Genomic DNA, 24,908 nt, shown 5'->3' with positions numbered 1-24,908 from the left:
AAAATATTTTGATAAGTGATTTACGTGAAATTTTACTGGAATCGTGGAAAACATAAAGCCCGGGTCCAGAACCCACCACTGAAAAACGTATACTTGTAATGCCTAAGGCCAACTTGCGCGGACACAGTTGTCAACTGAGTTTTCCATGTTTTTTTTTTTTTTGTTCTGGCTACCCTTAAAAGTATTTAATTGGTACTTCGAAAAGTATCAGAAACTCAGATGGCAACTCTTTTCGTGTGAAAAGGTTATTGACCAATTTCAAACTTATTGTCAACATAATAAAATAAATCTTTTCCGTTCGTGTAATTCAGCTCCTGAAACGTTAAACACAATCAAACTAAGAAATCCCAAGCTTGGACAAAAAAGGAAAGGATATATATTGAAGTAAAGTATACAAAACCGAGCGAGTGAGCATTTAAGAGGGAAAGCGAAAGCGAAGCGATGGCCAGCGAGGATGTGCAGATCATCAGCGTCATCGATGCCAATGGGCAGAGTTTACCGCTGCACGGCAACAGTTTGGGCGGTCCCTTGGGTCCGCCCGTCAAACAGATGCGTCCCGATGACGCCGAGATCTGCGAGCTGGCGGCTAAAATGAAGGAGCAACATAAGCAACAGGCATCCCGTCAGGCGGCCCTGCAACACTCGAATGGAGGCAGCAATGGAGCCGCCGGCGGTAACATGCAGCCTCCAATCACAAATGGCAATGGTCAGACCAACATCATGAGCTACCTAACCCGACACCAAAAACTACCCAATGGCACCATGCGGGTGGTGCCCGCTTTGGCCCCGAATGGTCGATCGAACGGAGCCATCAGCGATTCGGGATCGGATAAGAAGTCCTCAGCGGGATCCTGTGACGAGGAATCCATCAACGGGCACTTTGGCTGGGCGCAGTTCGGCAAGGTGTCGATACCCTACATCTTCAGGCAGTCGGAGAAGTACTGCTCCGTGCGGATGATCGAGCTGAAGCTGCTGGGAAAATACCTCAACGGCCTGCACCCGGACATCTACTCCAGTTGCACCGGCGTTCGAAGCTTTTACATCACCGACGCCGAGGCGCGTCTCTTTATAGAGATTAATCACAAGCACTGCGATGGGGAATTCGGTCGGGACATATTCAACCAGAAGGACCTGGTGGTAAGACTGAGCGATGCCTCCGAATTCTATCAGTTCCTTGACACCTGCTACTGCAAATTGGTGTCGGGTAGCAAGACCTCTTCGGAGAAATGTGGATTCATTTGCATCAACAAGGAGTCCGTGGTGCCCTACACAGTGCACAATAACCAGCAGGTTGTGCCGCTCTTCTACTTCGAAGGCGAAACTGAGAATTTGAAGACCAAGGCGGAGTTGCTCAATGGCTGGGATTTGGCCTATTTAAAGTTCGTCTGCAAGGTGCAGGGCATTCGCAACGAGCTCTTCTCCAGCGAAAACGTCCCCGTGATATCGCTGACTGACATCAAGAGTTACTTCCCCAACGTCACCTTCGAGGATTATTGGCCCAGCAAGCTGGTGGACTCGAATTTGCTGATTGGCAACCGGGCGAATGTCAACAACTCTGTCAACTGGACCCGTCAACCACCGGCGCCACCACCGAAGGTAACGAATACGGGATCATCCGGAACATCGGGCTCTTCGTCCTCCTCGAGCGGTGGCAACGGCTTGGGCCAGAACTCAAGTTCATCCTCGAATTCGGCGAGCGGCCAACAGGTGTCCTCGAAGTCACAACAGCTACAACAACACGCTTCGGCGATAGCTGCGGCTACCGCGCAGCAACAACATATTATGAAGCAGCGCGCAGCCGCAGCAGCTGCCGCAGGCGCCGCCCACGGGGTGGCAAATGCGCCCAACACTTTTAAGGAAGCTACGGTGGAGGCCTTCAATACCCAAGCGGCGACAGAGGCATTGCTGCAGCAGTCGCAGAACACCTTTCTTTTAATAATGGATTTATCACATCGTTATAATCACACCTTAACACCAAACCTTTTACCGTAAAATGATGGGAGGATCCTGTAAATATAATATCTACGAATAAGTAATACTTTTTATGTAAATTTCAATGACATTTTTTGAATGAAAAAAAAAAAAAGTTTAATTTGATTTCTTCCAAGATTAAAAGAATCTTTTTTCAGAGCACACCCCTTAATAAGGCCCTGTAGTAATATTGTAAAACTACATATTTGATCGATTTGGCTAATACTGGACTTATTTATCAAATTAGGTCACAACTTAGAACTCTATTTAAAACCAAGTTTTTTTTGCTACCATCGATAAGGGAGAGCTAAGATTGAATTTTGCAGCTCAAGAAACTTAAAAATTCTAAGCGTTCAGAAACGGAATGGGGGTATTTTTGTTACTGTACAGAGGGTTTTCTCTAGAGAGTGCATGACCATGTTTTTTTGGCCTCGCTTGTACACAAACTTACATGCTGGGCCATATACACATACATATGTATGTGGTTAAAATATCGGGAATACTGGTTTACAGAGAATAAAAATAAAATAATATAAAAAATTTAACATACATATTAGGTAATAAATATCTTTAAGCCGTTTGTTGCTTGTTAGAAGGCTTAAAATGTATGTAGTGACTATATAATTTTCCAGGGTATAAACACTACGTATTAAAACTATTACTTTCTGCTTATACTTGAGCATATTTTTCGCTTTCATCGAAGGCTGTCTGCCACAGGGACTAACTGGGACCAAAGGGGAGGGAAATTCAGACAGACTCGTGACCAGGACGAGGAATCAAGCCAAGCCGAAAGTCAAGCTGGCCCACAGCACATGGCCAGGTCGGCACAAATATGGTTTTTATGCCGGGTCATAAATGTCAATTCCCAATGCATGTTTGCCACTATTTAGATTCCGGTTTTACCATTCCTCACTATGGTTTTTTGTTGTATTTTTGTATTTTTATAGTTTACGGTCAGTCCCAGGTTTGTTGAACTTTGCAATTGCTGAGTCATTTGGTCTGTCGCGTGCCTCTGGCTCTGTAAAATGGGGTGAGGGAAGCGGTTACAATTGTGGGCGTGCCTGTGGTTAGTCAGCCCATATGTGTGTGTGTGAGTGTCCTTGAGGGGGTGCGGTGGCAAAGGGGGAGAGCGAGTGGTAGTGGAAATCGGGAAGTGGGAAGTGGGCAGGCGAATGCACACAATCGAGGAAAGGAAAAGTGTTTGTCTGGCTGCCAGGAATCGGTTTGGGTCCAAAGCTGATGATAATGAGAACAAAAGAGCTTTTGTCGGGGTTGGTTATGGCTTTTCGAAATAATTGAATAATTGCTGCATGAAGAAAATTGAGGAAAAAGTATTTTGTTACTCATGGCGAAATGATTGCATGTTGGGTTTTTGATATGTGCTGCACCCAAAGATTTTAACAATCAGACAGTCATAAATTACTGAAAACTTCTTGTAAATATACTTCAGATAAAAATCATTCTTGCCATAAATATGAACTTATTTTACAACGTAATAATAACAATGAGTTTTGTATGTATCAACGAGGAAGGGTTACAACAGGATCAGGAAGTTTTACCTTTAATTTTTGTATTTTGATTGAGTCCAACGCGTCGCAGCGTTATAAATTAAGTGGAAATGAAGTGAGCACTTGAATTTCAATTGGAGTGGTCTCGGCAGAGCAAAACTCAAGCCCAAAACTCGACATCAAACCAAAGCTTACGACCAGAAACCAACCCCCAAGGGAGTAAAATACAATTCCTGGCCGAATTTCGAGCTATAAATAAGAAGCACAACAACAAGACGAACAGAAAGAATACATTATTCCCCACATTATTCCACTTTTTGCGGTTGCTGGAGAAAGGGTTCTTGTTGCTGGCCCCTGAAATTGTTTGACTAATGATTATTTAAGTGAATTACCATTAAGAGCTCCGTTTCTCAGCTTCTCTCCGGGCAATTTGGCCTGGAGTGTAATTGTATAATTGTTGACGAATGTTTTAGCATTGTTTCTCGCCTCTCCTTTTTGCCTGTTCTCTGGCTTTATTAATATTAATAAAGTTGATTAAAAGGCTTACACAGAAAACTAAACAAAGACACTTATGTATATTCTCAAATACTTTTAAGTGTTTGCTTACGGTTCGTTTTAAGTGCAACTTGTTATAATCCTATTATTTTGTCAGAAATCTCAGAAAACATTATTAGGTAGAAGCTAATTAAATGAGTTGTAAAGCCATTTATTTGTTTGATGTACAATTTAGCAAGTCTGTTTTATTTATAGTTAAAAATTTAACAGTTTTTCCACTAATTTCCTATACTTTACAATGCCGGTTCATTCAACGCTTTTAGTATTGCTAATACTAATGCTTTTAATAATACTTAGAGGAGTTTCTTTATCAAAACAAAGCTCTTTATAAAGCAGTCGGCTTCTCAGAAACCAAATTCCTTGCCACAACGGACCAATGCCTGATAAATGCATGAGTGATGACCAGTTTTAAACTTGGAGCTTGGTCGGCTTTCAGATTGCCAGCCCGAGTGCAACTTCCCATAAACAGGCGTCGCTAAAGCGATTTGCCTCGGTTGCAAGTTGAGCTTCCCCACGGAACTCCCCGTTCCCAGGCCTCTGAGGCAAGTGAGGCAAGTGCCGCCCAAGTCGGGCGTAGCATGTGGCACAAAGTTGTCAGGGGAGTTGGGCGAGATAAGCACAAATTAGTGGTAAATTAAGGCATCAGCATTGCTTATCCACTCGGTGCATTGCAAAAGGATTCTATTGATTTCTACACTCGAATTCTAATTCCCTTTCTTATTTTGAAATAAAGGAATTCTAGTTTGGATTGGTTTTTCTTTTCCCGCATATTTTTAAAAGAACTCCTTAGAGTTTAATTTTCTGTCTTAACTTTTCAAGCAATACTTAGGATGATAAGGTAAACAATGCCATATTCTTGGTAGTCTGTGATTAGTTTAAGCTCACTTTTTGCCTGTGTAGATTCGCAACAAAACATGACAAACTCCAGGGAACGTGGCAGTGTCTCTCTGTGAAATCCCCAATCGCAATCCCAGTCCACTGACCGCAGACCAAGTTTGATGGACGTGCACTCAACACTTTCGCCCAGCTGACATTTACACTAATAACCCCCTTTACAACCCAGTTACACCTATACAACACCCCCCGCCCCTTTGAGGCCACACCCCCAGAGGCAATCCTGTGTGGCTTATCAGTTTTCAATCACATTTTGACTCGAATTTTGGTACATTTTGTGTGTGTTTGCCTGGCCATAAATCAACAAGACGCCCGATAATCCTCAATTCACGGCTGCCACTTCACGTGGAGAGTTGAAAGTGAGAAGGAGACGGAGAGGGGGGAAATAGGCACCTTACCCCCAAAATAGATAAACATTGACAGCTTGACATGTGTTCAAATACCAAATCCATCCCCTTTTCGAAAAGGAAAAGTCCTTCCACGGATCGAAAACGTGTTTTAATTTTTATTGTTCTGCGGTTCAAGGTTGATCTATTTTTTTTTATTGCTGGGGAAAAGAGCAGCTGATGAAAAATCGAGAATAAATGGGGGAAAACACCTAGGGGTTCGTTACTCCTTGCCACGTGTCATGAAAATCTGTTTTTCGTTTTTTCCCCTAAAAAATATGCTTATAAAATTGTTAGAAGTTTTATAACATTTATAATGTACTGTTCTATACATAAAATAAAACCATAAAAATCATTTAATATTCTTGAATGAAAAATTTAGTTTTGTAAAAAAAAATATTAAACAAGATTTGGCAATTTAAAGTACGATTTAAAATTGAATTCAATCAAGTGAAAACCCAATAGGAAACTGCTGACAAATTCAACGGGCAATTACCGAGCCATTAACCGGTGATGTAACCACTCATCGGCTTCGTTACTTCAGTTCAAACACAAGCACACATCAACTTTCACAGAGGACCTTGGCACAAGACAGGACTCTGCCTCGAAGACCATAATAAAGTAATAAAATAGAGGGAGCAGAGTAAGAAAGGCGAAAGAAAGGTAAATGCCGGCGAGGCCAACTAAAGAGCCGCAAATGCTGTCTGCTGTTGCCTTGCCTCGCTCCATGTCCTTCTGTCTAATTTATCATCAAACCGGGCCAGGACAAAAGGATAAAGGACATGCGGCGGTGTAGTGACCATGGAACCAGCTGGCTTCCTGACCAAACCGACGGAACACAAAACACAGCGCTCAACTGAAACCTGCGGGTGTTTCTGGCTGCAGGTATATGTGCCAGGGTTTATGACTAAATTGAAACAGGTTGAGCTGAGATGAGACAGGTGAGAGGACCTCAAAAAGGAACTAGAAGTTTTTTTTTGTGGTTAAATGTGGCATAGAAAGGTGGGTGAAGAATGGGATCAGTAGCGTACAAAAATTAAATATGAACTAGTATTTGACAACAACTAATAAGTTCAAAATATTACGTGGATATTTTAATATTTTTTTTAATAAGTTAAACTGAAGTTTTTAGATTCCACTTTAAGTTCTTGTTTCAGCGATCACTACCATGTAATTAAATCTGTGTCGGCATGTTTTTGTTAGAAGAATCAGTAGAGGCGCCTCGAATTCTTGCTTCTTCGAACGGGAAACTCTTCTTCTGGAAGAAGACCCTCCTCCGCTAGGTCTTGTCAATCATTTGACTTCTTCACTTGAACCGATATCTGTTTACACAACACACTCGCACACATTCCGAGATCAAAGCGACCACTTGAACACTTAACCCAAGGCGAGCCCCGGATAAGCCCGAATCCCGACTCCGACTCCGACTAAGGACTCTCGACTGCCCTAAGGCTTATCTCACTTACAAGTAATTGTAATATTATCCCTAATAAGCAAAAGATTGATAGCATTCCAGGGAAGGCCCATAAAAAAGGGAAATGGTGGGTGGGGGTCTGGGGAATTATTAGGAGCGTCCGAGGAGCGGGTCTCACTCGACACCGGCTTGAAAGGACACAAAGGATGGCCGGCCGGCTATCTGCTTACTCTTCTCATCATCACTCGAGTAAACAATGTCATAAAATCATCAATCAAACCGGAGCGCTCCTCCCTATCTTTTTCCCGTTTCAATCTCTGCCTCCTCGGGTTGTTTTCTTGGCCTTATAGCCTCTTTTTGTATTGGCCCTTTGTGCGGGCCCTAAACTGTCTAAGCAAACAACAACACAAACTGGACACGCGTCCGGATTTGGTTTTGCCTGGGATTACCCATGCCCCTTATTTATATACCTACATATACATCCCTCCCTTTTTGTATGTCTGGGCCTGTTAATACAATTAAGTGTTAAATTTGTAGCTGCCTCTTTCTGGGGTTTTTTGTAAGACGGGGCAAATTGTTTTATGGGCGTGCCGCTATTTACATTATAAGTAGATATGGTCAGGATATTTTCTTGCGGCATTTCTTAATGGGAAATCCGGGGCAAGATGGCAATCACCTTAGGACACAAAATGCAAAGGTGCTCCATAAAGTGGCTGAGTTTATTCACAGATGTGTGACTATGGTATCTTGTTAATAAGGTGTTAAAGTTTTATTCTTGATAGCTAGTCCTATTTTTTTTTTTTTTGAAGCAAAAATATCAGTTTTTGGAACTATAATGTTTATTAAACAAAATAAGTCATTAATATTGTTTACCAATCCAAGCACATTACCAACATCAAGGTTTTCAACCCAATGTTTGGGTTGGTAAACAACACCATTAGTATTTCTACCTACTAATTTCTACATATCCCTTAACACTACCCCAGAGATACCTGCTTATCAGTAGAGGTCATAAAACTAAAGGACAAACAATTTGGTTGGTCATGTTCATTCTTGACGTTGCCTGGTGAAAGTGTTTTTTCTGGATTTCTTATAAGAATTTAATGAGATATACTTAACAGAAGTGAAATAGAAATTGGTAAAAAAAAATCCCTATAATGGCTTGAATTTCTATTAAAACTGTTCTTTTATTTTGACTGAAAGATCCATCTTCTTCAATCGTATCATTATTCCCTCATTATCCTTGATCTACGACCACTTACACGTTTCCGTAACACCACCAACTGCCAATCGGCTTTAATCTGTTGGAGTTGCCACCATTTTGCTAGCTTATTAACCATCCATCATTCGCTAAGATTTGGTCGTAATATTCGGTTGCCTTTTAATCATTATGCACTTTTTTTCTCCTTAATACTGAAGCTGGTTTCGAACTCATTTTGAACTGCCTGCAACCTCGAACCGCTTCTCCTCATCAAACAAATCCATTCAAACTTGGGCTGTTAGAACTCTGCTAAGAACGTATAAGACGGCGGTTGCACCAAAATTCCACTAGAGGGCGCCAGTTCGTGCGGTTTCGGATGAAGTCGTTTTGGCATCGGATTAACTTCCGAAGTAACAAAATAATTAGTAAGAAAATTAAACGAATTTTGAAGTAATATTTATACTTGATTTTGGTTTTATGCTTTATGTTATTCGCTAGATATTTTACTTTTTTTAAGAAACCCGTTTTGTTGTTTAAAATGTACTAAAATATGTAAATAAACAAATTTGTGTCTAAAAACTATTACTATAGTTTCGAAAAAAACTTTCTAATGGCATACCTTTTTTATATTATGACCATTCGCTTTTCAAAAACGATGATATTTTTCTAACCGGAAACTAGATTTGTTCGCGAAGTAAGACCAACCAATCAGGAGGTTACTTCCGTGCAACATGAGCTCCTGCAACATGTTTGCGGCAACATGTTCGTGGTCGTTTGACATTTCGGCTGGGACCGAAAAAACGCCACAGCGAATGTATCTCATAGATACGTTCAGTCTTTTTCGACGCGAGTATTGTAACGGATCGCAGGTCACGGACGCTTGGATTAACGGTACTGTTGCCCTCAGTGTCAGCTGTGAGTGAGTGTGCGTGTGTGTGACCGGTCAACAACAAAAATAATTAACAACAAATAAAACATCCACTAAACCCCGAAAAAAAACCATCTCGTGCATGAGTGGTTAAAAAAGTGCATAAGTGTAACAGTTGAGAGTTCGAAAAAGCCATTTTCGAAACGATATCAATGGAAATATGATCGAAGACAGCTGATAAACAGCCTGCAAAACAGCATTTAACCAAAACAAAGCGATCTTAATAAATTCTGTGGTATAATAAGTCGTTTATTTGAGAAGAAGAAAAGATCAAAACCCCCGAAAAATTCTTAAAAGTAAGTGCATTCAAGTCAGCCCGAATAATTAAACAATATCAATCAAAATATTTATGCAAAAAAAAGAAACAATGCGCAAAAGAAAAAGACTTGAATAAATAAACAAATATATTGTACTAAGATAAACAAAAATGAGGGTAAACGCCACGCCCCCACAAGTTACCGCCCACCTCCATGGGCTATCCCTTTTTTCACTCCCGTTTTTGGGTCAGCAAATGGAACCAATTCATTTTTTGTTTTGGGTTTCCCTTTGTTTTGTTTATTTTTTTTGTAAGCGCGCGAGATTTTCCACACAATTTTTTGCGTTGTTTTTGGCATATTTGTTTATGCGTTGGCAAGTTTCGCTTTTTGCTTTTGTGTGGGTGGGAAAATGGGTTTAAAATTTGGCAAATCCTTTGCGGGAATATATCAAACAACTGCCAATGGATTTAAATAAATTTACAACTGTCCAAATGGTTTAATCTCAGCAAGCGTTTGGATGGAGGATGCTTAAATCAGAAGCTTTAATTTACTTTTCTCGAGTGATAAGAATGATCTGTTTGAATTGATAATCAACAAAGTCTTTGTAGTTATTTGAGGATTATTCTTTTGAAAGCATATTTGATAACGTTAACATAGTTAGGCTTACAATAAAAACCTATGATTTTATGGAAAGATATTAATGACTTTTAAAACGGTTTTCATTACCAAAAGATAAATAAAAATATTAATTATCACCAGAACTAGTTTTTCATTTCTTTCTAAAAACGAACTCCTTTGGGACATTTTATTATCAACAAAAGTAAGTGTGTGTGAACTCAGTACAAAGCTCACGGAAAATCCTCCACACACTTGCACTCCCGAGGCATTGAGATGTTGATCCAGTCACGTGAGATGCCAGCTCTAAACCTCTAGTTTTTTCCCTCCATTTCCCTTTAGCGCTTTTCCACAAAACACCCGCATGCACTTAAAGTTCCCCGAAGAGCGGAGAAGAAAAATAAAGCTTAATCCTCAGACGTTGATCACTCTTTTGGAGTTGTTGTTCTGCTTTTGAGTGCCTTAAAGACACAGAGATTGACCTTTTCGCCAGCCAAACAAATCCAACATTTGTAAAACACCAAGTTAAAGTCCCCGAAACAAAACGTAAATACGTATATCAGCCCAAATACAGTCCAATTGTCAGCGATTTAGGGGACGAAGAGGTGTGCGCCCTATTAGCCCCCCAATAAAAATTAACTCAGGTTAAAGACGGGCGAAAATCCCGGCAAAGACATAAATCTTCGAACAGGCCGCAAAGTCAAATGAAAATAGCACAAACAGAAATATTTTCATTAAGAGTGTGGAAAATATTCACCAGAGAAACCAGGGAGAGAAGGGAGAATCAACATACATCAATCTGTCAGTGGGGCCTGTCAGCTGTTTTAAGCACCCACAAAGTGCTGCTGGCCCCAAAAAAATAAAAACCAGAAGTTGGAGACGTCGGGCAGACATTCAATAAAGATTGAACCAGCAAAAGAAGCCAAGAAAGATAAAGCAGAGCGGTGAAAACCCTAAATGTAAATGTGAACTTTTTTAAAATGCATTTTTCGTGGGCCCCCATAAAAAAATTTTACTCTTACTCTCGCTTGTTGTTTGGTTATTGGGTAAACTTTTTCCTGGTTTTTGTTTTATGTTTTTGGTTTTTTTTTGCTTAGCCACGCGCAAAACGTGCGCCAATCAATTCCAAACAGAACTCAAGAAATACACAAAACACTCGTAGAAAAAAACCCTTAACCGTGTGAACATTTTTTCACTCCCACGGCAAACAAATTAAAGCAAAGTCGAGAGAAAAAGAGCCCGTCAAAGTCGTGTTAAAATTAGAGACAAAAGCAATTTGTCTTTGTGCAATACTTATACTCGAAGATGTATCTTGCAGATACATTTACATCTGAGCAGAGGGCCGATGGTCTATTAAGCGAACGTGTTGATTGATTTTTATTTTCGGGCATTACACAGAAATCGACACAGGGCTCGAAATTGTGTGTTCCCATTCCCATTGCGGTTTTTGTTAATGAAAATTCCCCGCTGCTTTCGGAAAGAAAATCCCTAGATGGAAAAAGGAAGGGGCTGCTAAATCATTCAACACTTCAGCGTTCGCATCTCCAGTTGATTCTATTAATTACGGAACCGAACTCAAGTGCGGATTTGTCCTGGCATCTATGACTTGTTAAGCAGTCTCGTCTCGATGAGAGTGGTTTGAATGCACTACTAATCGTAAACAACATTTTAGAACAAAAAATCACAAAAGAATGCCACCCGTCAAATACAAATTATATTTAATCGAGTATCATAAAAATATTTTCCAGAAATTTGTAAAGTTTACATTTCATTCAATAAACCATTTTAGAGTTTGATAATGAATTGATATTAGGGCTCCGATAAACATTTAACCGAACTATTAGAAAACAATTTAAGCACATCAAGCTTATCTCGTAATCTTTTTGGAGAACGTAAAAGTTTTTGAAATGTCCTTTTTCTATTTTTCTTCCTTTCTCTCCATACTTTTTGTCAACACCTTGGCAAATAGATTTCAGTGTCGGACGAGCACTTAGAACGCTGCTTTAGCTGCTGATTTCCACTGGTTGCCACTGCCACTTGCCAGACCTAAAATTGATTGATTTTATTTGCACGAAATGAAAAAGAAAACTTCAACCCACTTCTTCCCGGCGTTTCTTTCCCCCAAAAATTTTCGACGCGTTTGCGGTTCGTGAAAGGGGAATATAAAGTTGGGTGAGGTGTCTGTAACTGACATTTTGTGGCCAACTCATTTGCACAGTTTGAATTTTGGGCTTCCTCCTGTCAGCTAGCTTAGTCTATGAAAAATACATTTTTTTTTTGTTTTGGTATGGGTACAGTGTAAGCTAAACTCTGACTGTGCTGCGGATACCGTCTGGCCAAAAAAGTAAATTCCTCATCATTTATGGGCCGAATATTGCTTTACATTTCCTTTGCCCCCGTTTTCCTGCGGTTTCTCGCCTGCATTATCGATGAGTGGGTTTTTCATTTGCAGGAAAACTCACCTCAAAGCACTCGGCATAGTTGTGACTCCATTTTCATTTCACATTTCCTGGCTGCAGCTGTGAGAAGCAAAAATTGTCATGAATAAATGATGGCCAAGACGATGATGACGATGGCGACGATGTTACAGGCCAGAAAGTGAAGACACACAAAAATATATTTTACACAGTAAAATCGTATTTTCCTTGGCTCTGTTTTCCGTTTTTCTGCAAATTTATGGCATATTCCCAATTGAGATGACCTAGGCCCTAGATAAATAAAACCTTTGTTACGTGCTCTCCGGAAAATTTGTTAAGAAATTTCTCAACCTCTTGGATTTCTTACCGGCAATTAATTTGAGCTTCCAACTCTCCATGGAAATTCGGTTGAAATTTGTTATAAATATTAAACTCAAAAATTCAATGAAAAATTGATGCAAAAAGTAGCCTGGTCCGGAATTGATTGAAATTGACCTAATGTACCTAAATATTTCTGTTGGCTGTTTTCCATATTTGGGGAAAGTGAAGAAACTGCATTTGGTAAGGTAATATTAGATTTCATTAGTCACCTATTCGGAAGTAATCAAGAAGCAGTTTCAGCTTTATTGTTACCTTAAATTAATTTAAAAGTACATATTCACACATCTGTGTTAGCAGTAACAATTTTAATTAAAATAAACAAAAAAGTAAGCCCGTGCTTAAAAATGCTTTTCACATTTTAACACATTGTTTCATTACACACTTATTTCCACCATATTTACTCTGCCTTATGGACTTTAACCAATTGACATCTATAGCCCGTGTGAAAATTACCATATCATGAATATTTTATGGATAAAAATATCTAAAACAAAGTGATCGATTTCATGTAAAGAATGGCAAAAAATTACGAGATAAATTTATTTTGTCGGGGAATAATATTGCTTTTAAGCCCCAGTATTAAAAAGTGAACGTCAGCGAATTATATCAAACAAATGGAATTATATGAACGGGAAATATTTATGTGGCACAGAAAAAAACTTTTGCATTCACCGATTGATTGACAGTCAAATTAGCGGCAAACAAATGGCGAGAAGCCAAGGCAAATAATTTTAAAATTTATGCCATGTATATTTATATAGATGACATATATACACAGGGCGCATATATGGCATATCAATCAAATAAATAATGGCATTGTGTAAGGCAAATTACGGCAAATGGGCGATCCACTAGATGCAAATCAATATGTGCAGCGGGCAATCATTCAACTCGTTCGCTCGTCAGTCAATCAAACGGTGGAAATTAGTGGAGAAAAGGGGTGGTGACAGGGACGGATTTTCCAACAGCCTCAAGTGGCTGCTACGGGCATAAACAAGCCACTGGAAACTCTTTTTCGCTTTTCGCTTTTCCGATTGTTCCTCTTTTTGAATTGGCGCCGGCGTCGTTGCAACCTAATTTCCCATTTATCGAACACTTTTCGGAACTGGCGCTATGGCAAATATGGCAATCATATGCTGAATGTTTACACGGTGGGCGGCGAAAGGGGAGTGAATCGAAAAGGAGGCGCGCACGCATCATCACTCATACGTCACGTTGTCTGACTTGTATATCAATTTGGGCGGGCTGCAAAAGAGGCGCCTAATAAAAAATACAAATGAGAGAAGCCGTCTACCGAATCGAAAATGCTCTGGCAAGATAGTAAAAATACAATTAAAATTTGGCTAATGGAAGTTCAATTAAAATGAACTCAATTTACTTTTTCATAGCAAAAGTTTCATTTTCAAAAAAATCAAAAAGTAATACTGCAAAAAAGGTAGTAAATATTATTAATTTGCTGCAATTTGGAGTTTTTCATCATAACTAACGTTATATTTTTTTCATAAAATATTTGATCAGATATCCCAACAACCCATTCCCATAGCGTATTCCATAAAGATCCCGATGGTGGATGGGGCATCTGAAAGTACGTGCCTCATGCCTCATGTTTCATTCCTCATGCGCCATGCCTCGTGGCTCAATTCAATTGCAGGCCAATTGACGTTTGCATAAATATTCCCTTTCGGCTCAGTTTTCGCCTTTTTTTATGGCTGCCCCTCGGCCAGAGTTTGCACAGTTTATAAATTCTGTAAGTTTGCCCCCACCACTTCACTTTTTATGCTGCCTGTTGATTTTTTATGGCATTCGATGCGTGCTGCTCTTTAGCACAAAATAAACAAATTAAGGCGCACAAACTGCTTATTTTTGTTGTTTATAAATTTCAATTCATTTCGGTGCTGTTTTTGTTGTACCCAGTTTATTGTTCGAATGGAGATTTCTCAAATGTTACCGAAGGGAAATTCTTCACCCGTGTTGTTTATGAAGTTTTGAAATAGATTTGGCAACGCGGCAAGTGGCCCTCCCACACGAACCCAATAAATTCTAAAAAAACACATTCCTCTTTGCTTCGTCTCGCAATAGAATTTTTGCTTTCCTCTATTTATCTATATATAAATACGTTTTGGTATTTATGGACCAGACTTATTAATTAATTCCCATCAACGTTATTCTTTCGGTTTTTATTTGGGCAATTTGATCTGCCTTCAATCAAGCCAAGTGGGGTTCAGTTGGTGAATCAAATTAAGTGGTGCTGTTATGGGTTAATTTTCATTAGCATTTGATGGTGGGTTTCTGTAATGAAGCTTTATAAATGGAATGTGATTTATGACTATTGATATGAGCAAAGCTTTTCGACAAATTTTGATGAATAAGGTTGGTTCCCAATTACTCTTGACCTTTAGTGAAATGCTCAATTTTAAATAATTACAAACTTAATCTGCCTACCCAAATTTGTATATTTCTTCGCTTGGTAATTTGAACATTTCTGCTCCCTCAGTTATTCCCACCTCATCAGCCGCTTGGCCAAAAACCGAAATCCAATTACCTCAATACGCTTCGGGTCATGAAATTGTAACCTGAGCTGAAGAAGCTTGGAAAATGTGCGATGAGCGAGGGAAAACCGAAAAAACAAAACATTTTTGGCATATGCTAGACTTTCAGTCGAAAAAGAGAGCGGGTATGGGGAAAGTCAATCACTCAAAAGGAATGGTAATTGATAACTTTTCAATTTTCAATGGCCAAGGGCAAAATGGTATGGAGCCGGAGACCCTGGTAACATTTCATTCCCCATAGAATTTTCACACATTTCTGTTACAGGGGACACAAAGCAGCTGAAAACTCAATGAACTACAATGGGAAAAGCGAAAGTTTTTCGAGTTTCACTCTCTTATTTTCCTCACTTGCAAGGCTTTTGCCATTGTCTTTTTGGACTTCTGATCATAATGACCATTTGTCAAAATGAAAAGTTCACATTGGTGTTTTTTATGGGCTTCCAACAATGTTCTCATTGAGCAAAAATAAGACTTGAATTTTTATTGGTAAACTTTACAATCTAATTACTGGTGGCTAGTGCACTTGTGGGACTTGGTTCCCTTGGGATCTGGTATCGCTCTACTCGTTCCTTGGATTACATTTTTCCGTCACTTAACGACAGAATTATGCAAATGAGGCGGCCAAAATAAAGAAACACGTAGGTGGGGCTAGGTTAAAGATATGTTTTTCAGATAAGACAATATGCAAAAAAGAAATGGGAACAATGCTTTAAAAAATTTAACTAAATGCATCTTTAAGTTTTTTCTTTTAAGAATATTTTAAGAATATTTTAAATATTTTGTAGCTGCTAAAGATTTTAAGCCGAAAAACCCCAATACTTTTTAGGACCTCTTTAAGAACAAACCCCTTAAAAATGAGGACCTTATTGCTACTTTCGCCACCATTTGAGGTCACTAAGGACCAAGGTATCGCTGACAGGGTGACATACGAGCACCACTCTTCCAACCTGAGCCACCTGAACCACCAAAAAAAAAATGAACCCAAGCCACTGGAGGAAACCCAACAACAGGCTGGGGAGCCCTCGTCTCAGTCACTTGCGACAGTATCGCATTTGCTTTGAAATTAGTTTGCCAGCAACCGAAAAAAAGAAATAAAAAAAGGCAAGAGAAAATGAGACGTGTGCGACGATGTTAGGGCTCCGTTTTGTGCACCTGTCGAGGAGGCGGGAAATCCACCTGCAAAAGTGGGAGGACTGTTGCCCATGGCAGTCGGTCCTTGTTGACTTGTTTACGGTGCCAGCGAACAGATACAAAGCGAGCGGATGGGAGGTACAGATGGAAGGATACAAAAGATACACGGATATGCAAGTCACATTATAGTCGGAGTCTAGTTGAAGTTTAGTTTAGTGGAATTGCCCAAGTTTACATCTGCATGCGAACACTTTCTGACAGTCATTCGAGGCTCTAATTTATTTGATTTTATTCTATCCGCACCATAAATGTCTTTTTGCATTTGTCAATCAAAAAGTTTCAGTGACCCACATGAAATATATAAATAAAACTTCGTGACGGAGATTTGAGATAGATTTTTGTAGGCGAGGAGGCGTTATTGCTGACACATTGCCACCAATTTCCATCACCATTTGAGGACATTGATTGTTGGAGTGCATGCATGAGTTTTATTTTATTTTAAAAACTAAATGGTTATTTAATCTTCAGACTGAACGAGGTGTCTATGATTTAAATGAATTTCTAAAGTTCAAGCTGTGGGCATTTATAAAAATGTTTACTACTCTTGTCAGCTCAATATAAATTAAAAGTCAACAAAATATATGCAGATGAAAACTAACTAACACCAAGTTGACATCACCGCTTGCCAATTCAAAGAATTTCCATTCATGATCCTTTTGAGCTCCATCTTATCCTCCACTCAATCAGGGGGATTCATTCATCATCTGCTGCCTTATTCCAAGCCAATTGATCAACATTGCCCTTTCCTCACCGAGACCTTCAATTATCTATCAATTAGAGACACAGACGAAGAGTTGGGGAAAGGGAAAGCCCAGCCTTTCCATTTAGAACGGAAATTATTCATGACTTCCATGGAAAACCGAAAAACAAAGAGAGGCCAGAGAGAACCAGAAAAAAAATCAAATTCGAGAAGAAAGCAAAGAAGATAAATGACCAACAATTAGTCACACCTACGATGACAATCATTGAACGATTGGGGCGAGTGGTGGGTTTACCCATGGGTTCCAATTCGAATTCAAATTCCCCCAGTTCCTCGGCCAGACAATAGCCATAGTAATGAAAATTTAGCCGGCCCAAACACACAAAACCAGGCTTAATTGCTGAGGGGAGGGGAAATGAACTAAGGGGAGCCCCCAAAAGTGCATGTGTAGTTTTGATTAGCGTCAGGTGCCGTGTCAATCGGCAATTTGTGGCCCGCCCCCAAGGAAAATGGCATTTGAATGATGACAGCGAACCGGTGACTGGTAACTGGTAACAGGTAACAGATCACGGGCGGCAGCTGGCCCTCTTCCGCACTTGTTTTCCTGGGCTGGGCATATAGAACCACACACACCCTCTTCCCAAAAAAATGTCTCTATTATGCCCGGCCAAACAAGCAAACAAATTGCTGCCTTCTGGTCTGTCGCTTATAGTGACTGACTCACACAGGCGTGTCTAGAGCAATAAATAATTATTTACATTCTCATTTTTTACGTTCTTTCATTGCAGCTATCAAGCGGAGCAGGAAGCCGATTGAATCAAAAATTGGACAGGAATCAACAACCAATATGTTTGGCCATCTCAATTTGCTGGCCGCTCTGTTTTTCATCGGCACACTGAAAGGTGAGTTAAATCAACTCAAATCATATACGCTTTTTCAGACATACACTAAAGAAAATTAGTTTTGCCGAGAGTTTTATAAAACAAAAGAACAGATGCCTGGCTATTTTTAAGTATTTGGCATCTAATACCATTTGTATTCTAAAGTCGAATAATTTAGATTTGGCTGAGCTTTACTCGCAAGCTACCTTATATATTCTCTTTGTGTATTCATCTTTCTAAAAGCTTTCCCATCCATGACCAAATGTTAGCCAATTATGCAGACTTCATTTGTCATCGTTTTGGCGAGTATTCAAATATGAAATTTCACACTCTGGCTGACATTTCCCCTGTCCCCAGATTTTCATGGGTGGGTAAGGGGGTTCTGTGACCGCAGCCTGGCGCCGGCTCCATGGCGTGCCTCATAAATTAATTTACACTTGAAACTGCCCAAGCCAAACAACAACAAAAGCTGCAATAACAACAGCAAAAATAAAAGTGTTTTGTTGCCGCAACAACAACGAATTCAACAGTGGCGAAATTGAATGCCTCAAACCACCCACGATGGGTCGAAATTGCGAAATTGCAGCCGGGAATTGGTAGAGGGAATTGGGTATCTTGAACAGGAATTTTACACTAGCTACGAGTAGGAGTACATTGAAATTGATAAGCAAATAGCATTATAATAATGGCCTTAAATAAGCGAAGCACATGTATCATCTGTGCAAACATAAATAACTTTCCACTTTTTTCTAATAATAAACAAAGGATAAGACACCACATATTGTTCGAAACAAATGAGACACACTCAATTGATTGATTATAAATATTAAAATACTTATTTTATTTATTTCCCCAAGAATACTAGCCTTGTCCTTACCAGTTCAACTTCATAAAAATATTATTTCAATAATTCTTTGTCTCTCTCTGTCTCATTTTCTGAAGTATTCAACCGTTTTAACCCCCCACAAACTTAATGAAGTTTATTAACTTCCTGACCGCAATTCTGTTCAAGTTTTTGGCGTTCAGCCCCGTAATGGCCCCCTCCCCAAGCCCCCTCCCGCCGCCACTGTGGTCATTATCAGCTTGAGTGGGCAACGGGAGCCACGCGTCTGTTTAATTGAAATCGACGCTCGCTGCGCTTACTTTCTTCGCACATGAATTTGTTTATTAACAGTTCCCTAAAAAAGCGATAAAGAAGCTGGCTTTTCGGATGCCAAGGGGGGTTGGGGGAGCGCCAAGGGATGCCTGGTAAATTGCTCTGCGACGGCACTTTGTCGTCTGTCGTAATAATTCCGTTGCAATTGAAATAAATTAAATTGCATGCGGAGCCATTGTCAGCGATGTCGCCCGTTTTCGCCCGTTATTTGTGTGCGCTTTTGTCAAGCGGAATCGTCAGTGGGTACTGAATCCAGCATCGCCCAACCACCCAGGCCACCCATAACCTCCCATATCACCCTTGCCACCCAACTCTCTGGCATTTCGGCCCTATATGCAACCCCCCATCACGAATGCAGATGCATAAACCGCAGCGGCCCAAACCAAAACCCCGGCAAAGTCATCACATCTCTCGTGATGTGCACATGTCACTGCGGCATTTGTTTAATTAACAAAAACGCTGATGTCCCTGCCCCTGGACCCGGTTTGCCCAAGTTTTCAGCTGCAGCTTTGTGGATTGTGGGTGCTAAGTGGTGACCCCGACCTCGCTCCCCTTCCCACTTTCCACTTTCCACCACTTTGTGCCACCTCGCCCTCCCACTTTTCGGGCCAAAAAAGCCTTGCGGTTGTCAGTCATCGTTTGTCTTTGTAATTTGTGCCCTGATGAGTTATACTTTCGAGTGCGTATTTGTCTGTCTGTCCTACTGTTCTGACTGATTAATGTGATGTGTGTGGATCATGAGCTCTGTGGATGATGAAAACTTTTGCTGATGGAATTTCGAGAATTTTGTGCGTGGCGAAAGAGGATGTAAGTCATGATTGGATGATTGGGTGATGGATATGAAAAGGATAATGTGGAACCAGAATTATGACAGCCTTAAAAACGCAATCAAATACATTCCCAAATATATACTAAACCTGAAACCTATACTAAAACCTGAATACAAACTGTAAGTTCGTAAAAAGTTTTTGTTATTCAACAGCAAATTTGCGGATTTTACCTTTCAGCTGCAAATCCTAATCGAAGTAGCCATAAAACAACACCTTCTCTGGTTTTAATTCTTCGGATCTTATTGACACTAAATGCTTCAAAACAATTCTCCCAGCCACAAATCAGCTAAGCATAAAGGTCGCCACAAAAACAAAACTTTCCCAATAAAATGTTGGAGGAAACTTAAACCAAACCGACAACCGCAACACGAAAACCATTTGAACTTCGGGCAAGAAAATAAAATACGAAAAGCCGAAATGAAAACTGCTGATGACATTTTTCAGGAGCGAGCGCTGCCCAAGAAAGGGGAAACATAGGGAAACATTAATCATTTAATTTGATAAGCCATAAACGAAGTTGGCGATAATCTTTTACGTGAGCCGAGAATGGGGCAACAACTCCGCCCATCCACACAGAGGGTTGGTTGACTTTGACTTGGACTTAGTCTTGGAATTTAAGTTTGTGGGGTTAGCTCGAGCTGCGAGTGACGCATTGCATGCAATTTCAATTGATTACGCCACGCTCGAGGGGCCAGCTAAAAAGATGAGAGACAGACCCCGGAGGAAAACTACTTTTGGCTTTCACTTCACTTGCAGACAATCGAGGGTTGGCCAAACTTGTCGCATGAAAATGCAATTCAATTGATTTATGTGCTCGATGCAATTACTTGAGAGGAAGCTGAACGAGTTCTGGCTGCGTGCCGGGTGCCAATAAAAATCCAAGCTGCCCCTGCAACTGACAGCCGCATAAATTGCCGCCCCATTCCGGCGGAAAAACCAACCAACCAAGCAAGCAAGCAGCCAGTCGAACCAACGCCATCCACCATCTACAAATTTCTTGGGCGGTGGCAACCCTGGACACCTTGTCACTAGGTGTGAAAGTGCTCTGTGCCGCCACGCCCACACCGAAAAATAATCAATGGGCGTAACGGCAGCGGGCCAATTAAATTTATTGCCAACTCTTTTGTGCCTGCAAAATTGTTTTTAATTGTCCTTGGCAATTAAAAACACGCCTAGCCGTCTTTGCCTTGGCTCCTTCGCCCTTCAGAAATTAATCGAGTCGTGTGCCCAGATAAACACAAATTTTAAGAGGATAAACCCAAGGGGGTTCTCGTGGTTTTCGGATGGGTGAGTGTGCGGAAGGGGTGGCGAAATCCAGGCTGGGGTTGGCAAATTAAGCAGCAGGCGGAAAGAACTTTACAAAAGGTATTTTCAGTTGAAGTTTGGAATCAGACAGAATTTTAGATTAGCTTAAAGAATCAGGACAGTTTGCTCTCACTCTTTTCGAAACAGCTATTAAAGTTCGTTCCCAATTTGATAATTGTTATTTCTATAGATTAAAAAATGTCAAATGTTCGTCAATAAAATGTTAAAGCCTCTTCTGACATAATTCATCAACTTCAAAAGAATTATTGGACACTTTTATTGCATTTTTATTGGTTAACGTATCAATATGCCATAAACCAGAAGAAACAAACTTTTTTAAAATTAATAAAAAGTGAAAATGTAATAAACTTTGAAGCTTTTAAGAATATGATCTAAATAGGCGTTTAGAGATGCAGCAAAATGGTATAGAAATTTTAGACTTTAAGAGGCATTGCTAAAATTCCATTTAATCCTTATCACTTCAGTTCTTGGCTTGCGTTTCAGCAATTTGGCTTTTCGCAAATGAATGATTTTTATGAGCCTGGATAAAGGAGGATGAGAATACCTGAAGCAGCTTCAGCTTCATCAGCCCGCAGCCGAAACCAATGAAAACTTCTTTATCCTTTTACGTCCAATCTTACCACTGGCATCGCATTTTTTTTACTCTTGTGTCCCGTCCACCGAGTAGTGCTTAAAAGATGCAAAGTAACTGCTGTCCCGAACCAATGTTGCCACATCTTGAGGCGCTTTTTGAGCCACTTGCAGCCAGTCGAGCTTCCTCTTCTATCTCATTTTTCCTCGATTTTTTCCGTGCATTTTTCTCTTTGCATAGAAAAATCCACAAAATCGACATAATGCAATTTCATCTTGGCTCTGTTTTTTTCCTATTACCTTGCTCCATCTGCTGCTGGTCTTTTTTTTATTATCTGTATTAAAGAGCGTGTTTTTTTGGGCACGTAAAAAAACGATGAAAGCTGGTTTTAAATTTATCGGAAATGTTATTAAGTTTTAGGATTTTTAATTTGCGTGTAAGCATTTTTCCATTTTCATTTTTTAAAATTTTCAGTCTCCACTGAATTTTTTACTCCAATCTAAACCCAAATTTTGTACGACTGATTTCGATTTTGTTTTCGTTTGCATCTACAAATCTCCAAGCTGAAGCCATAAATCAAACTTTGTTCTACATATTTTTTTTATGCTGTTATCTCGTTCCGCTTATCACGAAATTTCCCGATCTCTGGCCGCTCGTATTTTCCCTCACAAATTTTATTCAAATGCTACGTGTTGCATTTTTTCAACCTGCACATCGCTCATAACTTTTCCACGACTATTTGGCGTATTTTTCCCCTTGCTCCCTTTTTCTATTCCACTTTTGTTTCTGGTCTGATATAGAGAATGGTTTATGAAAAAAAAACCAAAACAAAAAAACGAATATTTTTAAAAGTTTTATGTTTATTTAAATTTTATTGCAGAATTTAAAAGGCAACACAGAACTTAAATTTGGTTTCAGACATACTTGTTAGGCAACAAATGCCAGCTGTATTGCAAAATTGAAGCCTCTGTCTTTCATCCATTACTGGTTCATATTTATTTCCCTAGCCAGTGATTATTATTTCATTGGGCTTCTGCTTTGGGCCCTGTGCAAAATTCGCTGCCTTTTCATAATTCTTGGCGACTTTGTTTGTTTGAACTGTATGCAACGTTGCGTTTTGGTGGGTGGCTGGATTGGATTTGTTGCGATTGGTGATTCACATGTGGGGCACATTGCCATGTTGCAGGCGGAGCGTGAAACGCGGCAAATTGATTAGCATTTAAATTGCTTGCGAAATGTGTGGCACAAACAGCAACAGCAACAGAAACTGCAGCAGGACCAAAAATTAAGCCATAAAGCTGAAAGCGGACCATGAACGGTGGGCTGCCTGTGTGTTAGTGTGTGTGTGTGTGTGTGGATCTGTCGCCTGGCCGGCTCCATCTGTTTTTCCACCCCCACTTTTCCTGCCTTTTCCCATTTGGATTCCCATGGCTGCAATGAATTGCAAATAACGCATTGACCGCACTGCACCTTTGCCGCCACCTTTTGCGGACAATTCTGGGTGAACCTCAATCCCATTCCAGGTGTATATATATGTGCGATATCTGTCCAACTTTGCCCAGCGCCCGACTCCCGGCAAGCGTTGCATGTTGCTGGCACAACAGCAACATAAATGGCAGCAGCAGCAGCAACATTCGTTGCGTTTACCGCCAAAAACAGAGAACTAAAAACAAAAACAAAGCAAAAGAAAACCTGGACAAAGAGGTTAAAAAAACGAGTGCACAACAAGAGCATAAAATTTTTCATGAATTTGTAATTTATGTGCTAAAATGTTATCGTTGTTATCGCCGCTTATGTGTGAGTGTGCCCGCTGTGTGTCTGTTAAAAGTTGCTGGCCAGCGAATTGTTGTGCGCTTACGCTTCGCGTCAATGGAATGAGTGGGCGGTGGCTCGCCTAAGGGGCGTGGTTGGTGGCTTGAGGTTGGAGGTTTTTTACATGTTCAGCGCTAAGTGGTTTAAAAGTTCTTAAATAGGATAAAAAGTAAATATAAATTATCACAAAACCGAGCACGGTTCGTTTATTACAAAATGTTTTGAGTAATTAAGTTATTCAATTTCGTATAATGTTTTATTGCCTTTAATTTAATATTACATTATCTATAAATATTAAAAATGTTGAAATTTCAATAAAAGCCAGGCATTCAACACCAAAATCCCAGCACAACTCTTTTGTCTTAAATTCAATGACATGGATCTTGATTGCATTTCTTAAACAATTTGCCTGCCTTATTTATCAATATTTTATTATTTATTGACCTGGTAATTAAATGTGGGCGCACTCTTATGTATCCCTCCTTTATGGTGTTTCAATCGTGCTGAAGCTTTCTTTCATTTCTTGGGGTCTTTCATCTTCAGCCTTCCATTAAAAAAATATCATAATCAATATCGATGACATCGTCGGCGGCAAGAACAACAATTAACCTTCTTCAGCAGCTGCGTTGTGTTCTTAATGTGAAAATACAAACAAAAACAAAAAGAACCACACTGCAAAAAAAGAACAACAAACAACTCAATTTGCCACTGTGGATGTTGCTGTCTGCTGTTTATTGTTATTTTTACTTGCTTATTGCCGATGTGATGTTGTTGCCGTTGCATATGTTCAGTCGTCGTTAAATCGTGGACATTCCACCCCTTGAAACCCCTTCTGATTTCACCCCTCTCGCCGCCCATTGGAAAAAGGATGATGACGTGGCAGTGATGAGTCGCCAGTTGTCGTCCAGCCGCAAACATTCAATTGAATTGCCCAACAAACAACTGAAACAACAACATGGAAAACGCTCTAAAAGCGATTCACATACGGGCTCCTTTCAAAAGGTCACCGCCAGTGGGGAACTTAGCCTCTATGTTTTTATTTTTGTCTGGCCAACCGATAAGTAAACCGATGGTCAGGGCATAAAACTTGATAATGAAATTGGAAAATTTAAAAAAAAGGAGCGTGCAAAAAATATAAAATCACTAACGAAATAGAAAGGGATTACAAATGGGAGGTTATAGTAAGGCAAACTTTTAAAATACCCTTTAAAAGTTAAACTAATAATTACGGGAAAAGATTTCCAAAATTCCTAAATCATTCATTATTTAAATGTTATTGAAAATTCAAAATTAAACATTCGCTGCAATATTTCTCATTGCTGGCTTCATTTGTGTTTTGAAATATTTATGAAGTCAATTTTGCAT

The 24,908-nt window shown here is 39.9% G+C and overlaps 2 protein-coding genes across 3 annotated transcripts in view; both read left to right on the top strand.

Annotated features, from left to right (window-relative positions):
* Positions 1 to 291: 291 nt before the first annotated feature.
* On the top strand, positions 292 to 2,011 carry LOC108090595. The gene has a single exon (XM_017189347.1). It carries the CDS (start codon positions 442 to 444, stop codon positions 1,990 to 1,992), a length of 1,551 nt encoding a protein of 516 aa, XP_017044836.1. The 5' UTR covers positions 292 to 441; the 3' UTR covers positions 1,993 to 2,011.
* Positions 2,012 to 8,930: 6,919 nt separating this feature from the next.
* LOC108090587 overlaps positions 8,931 to 24,908 on the top strand; it is a 73,023-nt gene continuing 57,045 nt past the window's right edge. For both annotated transcript variants that reach the window (XM_043208884.1, XM_043208883.1), the window contains exons 1-2: positions 8,931 to 9,153; positions 17,756 to 17,869. In XM_043208884.1, the coding sequence (XP_043064819.1) occupies positions 17,815 to 17,869 (55 nt within the window). In that variant the 5' untranslated portion in view covers positions 8,931 to 9,153; positions 17,756 to 17,814. The remainder of the gene's footprint in view (positions 9,154 to 17,755; positions 17,870 to 24,908) is intronic.

Source organism: Drosophila ficusphila, unplaced genomic scaffold, assembly GCF_018152265.1.
Source record: "Drosophila ficusphila isolate 14025-0441.05 unplaced genomic scaffold, ASM1815226v1 contig_771, whole genome shotgun sequence".
In the NCBI taxonomy this organism is placed as follows: Eukaryota; Metazoa; Arthropoda; class Insecta; order Diptera; family Drosophilidae; genus Drosophila; species Drosophila ficusphila.
This window is presented reverse-complemented; position numbering and strand designations above follow the sequence as displayed.

Excerpts from the sequence above, each read along its gene's own strand:
- LOC108090595 (XM_017189347.1), top strand. The coding sequence starts at position 442 with ATGGCCAGCGAGGATGTGCAGATCATCAGCGTCATCGATGCCAATGGG.